Here is a 9057-nt window from a genome sequence, read left to right on the forward strand (position 1 = left end):
TCATATGATAAAATTAAATACAGGTTATAAGATTGCATTGGCTCATAAAACATTACTTACGTCCATTTTTCCAATAAACGATACACTCGGTGCCATCAATATTTGCAGGGAATGTGGGATATGCCCGGGCCAAGACCATTTTGCGAAGAGCAGAGAACCTTTCCTGCTGGGAAAAATACAGGTAGTTCCTGCTGGGCCTCCGGGAAGCTGAAAAGCCACCGGCAAAAAGCTATGAATTATTTTGAGCGCTAAATGCATTTTCTTTGAAGACCATCGGCCATTAGAGCCCTTTTGCTCCCTTTTAAATTGTTTTTATGCTGTGAGTAATCTTAACCTTTGCTTTTGTAGTCATGGAATTCTCTTCCTCCCTCTTTTCCCGCTCTCCTCTCCTCTCTCTGGAACAAAGCGTAGGCTACAGATGGGTTGGACCGGCAGAAAATAAAGTAGGCTATAGGACTACAATTTATAGGACCTGAGGGGAGGAAGTCAATTTATTGTCATGCTTAAATCTCCAGAGGGAGATTGTCCTCTTTAGACAGTAACTGTATGGCCACGGAATTAGGTTAATATTTATGAAGTTCAAATACAAACGTGCATTTTTTGCCTGAGATGCAAATATGTATTATTGTTAAATAATGTATTAACTTATTATTCCGTTAAGCAGTCACACATACAAACACGGTAACGCGGACGTTACACCGTGGCTGGTTGTTACCACCTGACATCCCCGGTTGACCGTTCCACACACCGAGTGCACGCTTCATCCGCTGTTATCCCTTTCCCCCTCCTGCGCGTGATTTCCATGGGAACGTCGTCACGCATAAGGAAGCGAAGCGGTTTAGTTGACAGTAAGCTTGTTCACTATGGCTGCGAAGGTAAGCGTACTTTCTGCCAAGAATAATTATTCTTTCTGCAATGAAACATTTGGTAAAACAGACCAACACGGCCATCATGCACGGACATAACACAAAAAGGAAGAACAATTCCTGCCTTATCAACTAGCTGTTCAGCAGACTATCTAGCGAGGTGTTAGCTGGGCTAAGAGGATGTTGGAGGTTATCATTAGCCACTCGGCAATGACATTGGGGCTTTATAGTAGCTAGGCGCCCTATCCTATCTGCTGAAGTTAAAGTCAACAAGCGGTGCAGGAATTCCAAGTGATGCAAACTACTTCTGAATGACAGAACATTATGCAGATTGATGTTTTTCCACCTATGACACTGGCTGTATCCTATACAGCCGGTTAATAACGTGCCGTTGCTTGGGAACCAACACTAGACAATTATAACCTTGGTTAGCAGCGATGCTACACTGGACAGTATTCCATCCACAGACAAGACTAGCGAGCTAACGTTATCTCGCGTTCGTCAAGTTTAATAGGCACGCGAGTTAACAAAACTTCTTAAACGTTAGTATGTGTGTCAAGTGACGTGACGAGCGACGCTTGAATGACAGGTGGATGGAGAACGTTATGAAGCATCATTCCACAAAATGACAGCGTCAAAAACATAAAATAGAATGAGAATGTTTTTTTATCTGTAACTAAATGGAAGATGACAACGTTGAATATCGCTTTATTCTCCAGGTATTCTTAACGAGGAGAGCTGACCCCACGGAGCTGAAAGAGATTTTCTTGAAGGTGAGTTCATGAATGTTGTTCTCGTTGAATAAACCACAGATTCACCAGGACTGAAAGTGTTATTTTCCGGAAAACCAATAGCCATCATTGTGTTGACATGGTTTGTGTTGGTTTCAGTACGCAAGCGTTAAGAAGAACGATGAGCACTTCATGTCACCGGAGGACTTCGTGTCAAGGTTCCTCCACGCGCACACCGACGTCCGGTTGTCTGACGATGCCGTGACTCTTCTAGCTGGGGTGGTGGATCAGAAGAAAGATGGGTGAGTGTTGGTGACCCACCTTCCAAACATTCATTTGACAAATCGTTTTTTTTTGTGACAAACCACATGAGCTGGAGGTAATTAAGCTCAGAATTGTTTGAACCATGTTGGGGGTTGTATAGAAAAACAAATTGGGCTAGTAGAGCACAACATCCCGTTTAATCGTGGATTAGAAAATGATAATTGCCTGTTTTCTGTCATCTGCCAGCACTACTGGTTCCAATTTAAACCCGTTTTTTTTTTGTCTATTAATCCTACAAAAAGTTATCCTATACAGACCTGTAGGCCTTTATATAGCCCAGCTTTATAGATTGCTTTCTAGTAAGTCAGAAAGAACAGTCATCATTACGTAGTCTATTATAGCACAAGTTTATTTTACCATTTGTAACAATTAAATATATGTTAGAATTTTTAGCTCCTCTTAACAGTTTTCTAGTGGCCTATCTAAACCTACAATAAATAATCTAAACCTAAAGTCCTTATTCTATATGCGCTTCGATTATCATCAACAATTTATACAATAAAAACAAGAATGAAATTGTACTGGATTACAATGTACCAATCGTGGGAGACCAGCTTGTTTATTCAAACAGACTCCCATCCTCCTTTCAGGTGTTTTTCCTTTCAGATTCACCCCCAAATTATACCCCCTCTCCCCTTCAAACCTCACCCTTTTTGTACATTAATATGTATGTTTTTAATGATACATAATGATGGGCAATAAAATGTTTTGGTGGGGGTGTGGTGGGTGTGTGTGTGTGTGTTGAGGGGCGGTTCGAGTAAAAAAAAGAAAAAAAAAAGAGCGAATGCGTTGCCATGGCAACCACCTGGCCCGCTCAGACAAGAAGAGCAAAGTGCATGTGACCGTGTTGGAGCGAGTCAGTATGGCTGCTTTAAACACAGAAGGAGAGGGGGGTAGGAGAGCGAGAGAGGATGGGAGAGAGGGAGGGAGAGAGGTTGGGGAGAGGGAGGGGAGAGGGAGGGAGAGAGGTTGGGGGATGGAGGGAGAGAGGGAAAGGATGGGGTAGAGGGAGGGAGAGAGGTTGGGGAGAGGGAGGGAGAGAGGTTGGGGAGAGGGAGGGAGAGGATAGATGGGGAGAGAAAGAGAGAGATGGGAGGAAAGGGAGGGAGAGAGTGGATGGGGAGAGAGAAAGATGGGAGGAGAGGATGAGGGAGGAAGAGAGAGAGAAATGGTGAGAGACAGATGGGAGGAGAGGCTGGGGGAGGAAGAGAGAGAGATTGGAGGAGTGGATGGGGGAGGAATAGCAAGAGAGATAGATGGGAGGAGAGGGAGGGAGAGAGTGGATGGGGAGAGAGAGAGAGATGGGAAGAGAGGATGGGGGAGGAAGAGAGAGAGAGATGGGAGGAGAACACGGGCTCTGTAATTGCTGGTGCCATTCAGCAGCACTGCTGCATTGTCTGGCTCTGGCACAGGATAAATAGCGGACACGCGTCCACTGCTGTTAGGGGCTAAATCTATTAAGGACCCTGGCCCTGGCTCTGGATCCAAACCTCCTTTGGTTTTGGTGCAGAGGATTGAAGGTGTGAGTGAGTGTGTGAGTGTATGTATGTGTTTGTGTGTGTGTGTGAAAGAGAGAGAGACAGGGAGAGAACAGAATTGCCCATTTTTTAATTTATTTTATTTGATCATTACTCTCAGAAATCACAGACCTTTGTTGTATGTCACCAGTTGTTTGCTGTTTGACAGTATAGGTTTCTCCTGATGTACACTTGTAGGATTCTGTCTGTGTGTGTGCGTGTGTGTGTGTGTGAGAGAGTGCTCTTATGTTTTGCCTGTGGAGCCCAAAAGAGATGAATGATTTTCAGAGACAATGAAGGGATGATTACAGTATATTCAATGAGCAGCGTAAACAATGGATGAGTGTCCAACATCGTCCGTTTTTTTAACTCGTTGATGAAAACAGGAATGCATTGTTTTTCAAGTACAGACATGAACCTGTTGAGTGAGCCTTTCGGGGTGTAAGAAAACAAGAGTGTTTAGCGACAGTTTTTGCTTTGATTCAACATAGGCTTACTCATTCACTCACAAACTCTCTCCTCTCTCTCTCTCTCTCTCTCTCTCTCTCTCTCTCTCTCTCTCTCTCTCTCTCTCTCTCTCTCTCTCTCTCTCTCACACACACACACTGTCTCTCAATCCACTTCATATCTGAGAAAACACAGGTTGTTTTGGCTGTTTGTGTGTGGGTGTGTGTGTGTTGAGGCTAATGTGACTGCCGCTGGTTCACTCAGGGAGGATTCAATTTCAGAGAGATGAGTCCGGTGTAATGGTTTTACCTCTGTGTATGTGTGTGTGTGTGTGTGTGTGTGTGTGTGTTGGATGTAAACAGGTTTTTCTCTCTCTCCCCGCTGACTTTGTAAATCAGGTGATAGTCAAAACTGCCAGTCCGAACTGCCTGGGAATGTAATGGCGGAGAAGAAGAGAAAGTGATTCTCTCTCTCTCTCTCTCTCTCTCTCTCTCTCTCTCTCTCTCTCTCTCTCTCTCTCTCTCTCTCTCTCTCTCTCTCTCTCTCTCCCCCCCCCTCTCTCCATCGTCCCTCACCCCCCTTTCCTGTCATCTAGTCAGATTGACTTTCCAGAGATAATATGCACTGTCTTCTGCAAATCAGTTCAGCCCATTTGAAGCCATCCCTGATGATGTCTCAGGCCATATATGAACCTCCTACCCCCTACCCCTCTTCTATGTCTTGTTCCACCTTCCTGGCAGCAAGCAGGACCCCTCCCGTCTGTTGGGTGGTAAGGTATCTGTAAACAGAGCATGTGGGGAAAATAGCAGTGCAGCTGTATGTGTGTATTCTGGTCAGGTCTCTGGGGAGAGACATCAGCCATCACAGTCACCCCGCACACACACACACACACACACACACACACACACCTTACCCCCCCAGCATCAGTCAGCTGTGGGTGGAGCAGGAAACTGCTGAGGACCGTGGGGGAGACAAAGATGTGTTAAAGACGTCCTACCCCCCCCCCCCCCCCCCCCCTGCCTCACCCCCCCCGCCCCCTCAGCCCCCTTCCTCACCCCCCTCCCACCTGCTGTCACAGGTAAGAGCTGTCAGTCCTGTTGTAAACAGTGTTTGCAGGTCGGTTTAGTTTAGTTTTTTTACGGCGCCATGTTTGCAGACCAGGCAGGATGCGTGTGTGTTGTGTGTGTGTTGTATGTATGTGTTTCAGTTCACTGTTTCAGAAACATGCACGCAGAGGAAAACCCTGGTCACATGAGTTGATGGTTGGGAGATGCTGCTGTTAATTGAATTACAGAGTCTAGTTTCAGGCTACGCTGAGATGGTCATCACAGGGCTGCTAATCAACCATCATAAGCTGTATCCTTGGGTAGAGAGCTGTATGTGTGTATGTGTCTCTGTCTCTGTGTGTGTGTCTCTCTGTGTGTGTGTCTCTGTCTGTCTGTGTGTGTGTGTGTGTGGAGATGCCCCCTAGATCTCTCTCTGATCTGCAGTGGTGTAGTTTACAGTAAACGGTCATTAGTACAGTACGTCTGCAGGACCAGAGACACAGGCCAGCGCTAACTGATGCGTCTGAAACAACTCGCTTCGTCAATCTCCCTCGTCAGCGATCCGCCTGTTTAAATAAACATGTTCCCAGAGCTCTGCAAGCTCTCACACTATTTTCTCCTCGTGAATTAACTAGTCCAAACCGCAGTGTAATCTCAAGAATGTATTTATGTTACAGTTACATATTTTTATTTCATTGTTCAGTGTGGTTCCAGCCAGGCTGGCAGCTCTTGTCTGCTTTGTTTTCTCCAGGCGGTTCCTGGACCCAGCGCCACGCTTTTGTGCCCCTCGCCCACTCCTGAGCAGCGGGCCCTGCTTTCAAACTGACGGCCTAGTTAACTAAACAATTACTCTTGACTTTTGAGGACGGCGGGCTGATTTCTCATGGACGCAGATGCAGACAGGCAGGAAGGCAGACAGACAGACAGACAGACAGACAGACAGACAGACAGACAGACAGACAGACAGGCAGGCAGGCAGGCAGGCAGGAAGGAAGGAAGGAAGGAAGGCAGACAGACAGACAGACAGACAGGCAGGAAGGAAGGAAGGAAGGAAGGAAGGAAGGAAGGCAGGCAGACAGGCAGGCAGACAGGCAGGCTGGCAGGCAGGCAGGTAGGTAGAGATACACTCTGACTGATTTTCACAGTGAATCTCTGTGGAATTTAATCGGTAACAAAATTAGTGACCACGAAAATGTAATCATCTCTCAGCTGGAAATTGAAATAGATTTAATAGACGGATGCTCGGGGGATGTCTAGTGAGCACAGACCCCTGGGTCATTATTGGATCCATTTGTTGGAATTCATAATGGACTTGTGGCAACTTTGAACCGAGGATGAATCAAGACTAGATTGCGCTGTCCCCAGAGTCGCCTGGCAGACACCACAGTGACGAGGGCAGGGGTCAGTCACCACTCCTAAGATCCATGGCTCCATCGCCTAGTGCAGATCATGGTGGGGAGAGGAGAGGAGGAGAGATATATTTGTGTTTGTGGCGACTCATCCAAACGTCATCACACGAGACACGCGCATGGTACTGAGCAACACACCTGCTGACTTTTTAACTCCACACTGTGTTTCTCTCTATCACAGCTACGTTTGGAGAGAAAACACATTTAAAAAAAAAATCTGAACATAGTTTTGAAAGATTTGAAAAAATATTTGCGATTTTCTGTAGAAATAGGTTTGCATCATTGATGAGTACTTGATGAGGACTATACTAAACTCTGCTGTACTCTATTGTGCTCTGCTTTACTCTATTCTGTTTTAGGCTTCTCTGTTCTCCTTTGCCCTCTCTTCTTTCACTGTGTGTGGGGAAAGAAGTTTCCAAAAAAGGTTTTCGAAAAGTCGTCCCAATGTCTGTGTTAAACTGTCCCAGACATCTTTTTCGTCTACCCTGGGACACCCTTAATTTCAAGCCCTGGTTTCACTACAGCATCCGTCAAACAGACATTGTCATCTTGCTATAATTAAGACATATTTATTGATTGTTATGTAAAATTGTCAGTTTGTCTAACTGAACTAACTTAGCTCTCCTCTCCCCTCCTTTCCTTTCCTCACTTCCTCCTCTTGTCTCCTCCAGGCTCATCTCCTTCCAGGAGTTTGTTGCCTTTGAGGCAGTGCTGTGTGCTCCAGACGCTCTCTTCATGGTCGCCTTCCTTCTCTTTGACAAGACGGGACACGGGATGACCACATACGGTAGGTAGACTAGCTCCACACCTCTGGGAGGCCCCCTGGCATGAACTCCTATGGTAGGTAGGCTAGCTCCACCTTTGAGATATAGGCTGAGGAGGAGGAGGAGAGGAGGGAGAGGAGGAGGAGGAGGAGGGTGAGGAGAGGAGGAGGAGGGTGAGGGAGAGGAGGAGGAGGGTGAGGAGAGGAGAAGAGGAGAAAAGAAGAGGAGAGTGATACGATTGTACTCGTTGCTTATTTCACATTTCCCTAATTGATTTAAACAGCCCTAATTTCTGCCTTGTGTAGGTGTGTAGCGTTTAGCACATTAGCGTGTGTGAGATGCCGTCAGCTCACTGTGGGCACCTACACAAGCACAAACCACATTCCACACTAATTGTTGCAGCAGGGAGTAAGATCATTGTGGTTGATTATATATGCACATATGTAAATGTTCATATTTAAAAGGCTCAATTAGAATATTCATCGGTGACGTGTGCGCGGTAATTATAAGGCCTGTTGTTTTCCTGTTTCCCTGAAAGGTTAATGAATATACCGATGAGAACGCCAGCGAGCTGCAACACACTGAAGTAGAAAATTGCATGAAAAACATTTAGCAGCTTCTCCAAACACACTGATTTCAGTGTGTCTATCTTTCAATCTGCAGCTCCTCAGAGCAGCTTCCTCCTCAGAACAGCTACCTCCTCAGAACAGCTTCCTCCTCAGAACAGCTACCTCCTCAGAACAGCTACCTCCTCAGAACAGCGACCTCCTCAGAACAGCTACTTCCTCAGAACAGCGACCTCCTCAGAGCAGCTACCTCCTCAGAGCAGCTACCTCCTCAGAACAGCGACCTCCTCAGAACAGCGACCTCCTCAGAACAGCGACCTCCTCAGAACAGCTACCTCCTCGGAACAGCGACCTCCTAGGAGCAGCGACCTCCTCAGAGCAGCGACCTCCTCAGAACAGCGACCTCCTCAGAACAGCGACCTCCTCAGAACAGCTTCCTCCTCAGAACAGCTACCTCCTCAGAGCAGCTACCTCCTCAGAACAGCTACCTCCTCAGAACAGCTACCTCCTCAGAGCAGCTACCTCCTCAGAACAGCGACCTCCTCAGAACAGCTTCCTCCTCAGAACAGCTTCCTCCTCAGAACAGCTACCTCCTCAGAGCAGCTACCTCCTCAGAACAGCGACCTCCTCAGAACAGCTACCTCCTCAGAACAGCTTCCTCCTCAGAACAGCTTCCTCCTCAGAGCAGCTACCTCCTCAGAACAGCTACCTCCTCAGAACAGCTACCTCCTCAGAACAGCTACCTCCTCAGACACCTAAGACGGGGGATACAGGCCCGTTAGCGGCACTTTCTCATGACGCATTACAGAATTTTCTCACTTCTCTTGTTTTTTTCCGGAGCTGTTTTATTAGATTTAAGGACTCCATGTCAGCGACAACATCAACTCCCTGCTTTTAGAAACGTATTCAAAGCATTCATTGCCACGGCGTAGCTGCATTAAAGAGACTTTGTTTTTCCATGTCATTAATAGCTCTCTCTAATTTCATTTTATTTATTTTTTTGTTAATAACCCATGTCATTTCTAACAAGTACACGCGGTGCAAAGAAAATCAACCGCAAATACGTCTCTGTATTTTTTCTGAAGAACCTATTCGTGTTTTCCTACAAATAAATCCATAATTTGTTGGAATGGAGATCATAAAATGGTGACATGAAACACACGCCGCACGTGAGAGTGTCTCGGCTGAGCAGATGAAACGCTGTCGGCCGGAGTGCTGACAGGTCCATAAAAGCTGATCATATAAAGGCAGGTCTGGAGCCAGCGCTGCGGAGCTACTCTGCCCGGTAACAGGCTGCATATTTATAACCTCATTAAAGTGTTAAAACCTTCTCTAGCTTTACTCGTCCAAACATGCAAACATGTATGGGCCTGGAAGAAAAATTCAC

The 9057-nt window shown here is 46.4% G+C and overlaps 1 protein-coding gene across 1 annotated transcript in view; it reads left to right on the forward strand.

Annotated features, from left to right (window-relative positions):
• The first annotated feature begins 817 nt into the window (after positions 1-817).
• Positions 818-9057, forward strand: part of LOC124467452 (calcium-binding mitochondrial carrier protein Aralar2) — a 17820-nt gene continuing 9580 nt past the window's right edge. The window contains exons 1-4 of the mRNA XM_047019736.1: positions 818-875; positions 1586-1639; positions 1757-1899; positions 7012-7127. Coding sequence (XP_046875692.1) covers positions 864-875; positions 1586-1639; positions 1757-1899; positions 7012-7127 — 325 coding nt within the window. The 5' untranslated portion in view covers positions 818-863. The remainder of the gene's footprint in view (positions 876-1585; positions 1640-1756; positions 1900-7011; positions 7128-9057) is intronic.

The sequence above is a fragment of the Hypomesus transpacificus genome, chromosome 4, assembly GCF_021917145.1.
Source record: "Hypomesus transpacificus isolate Combined female chromosome 4, fHypTra1, whole genome shotgun sequence".
NCBI lineage: Eukaryota > Metazoa > Chordata > Actinopteri > Osmeriformes > Osmeridae > Hypomesus > Hypomesus transpacificus.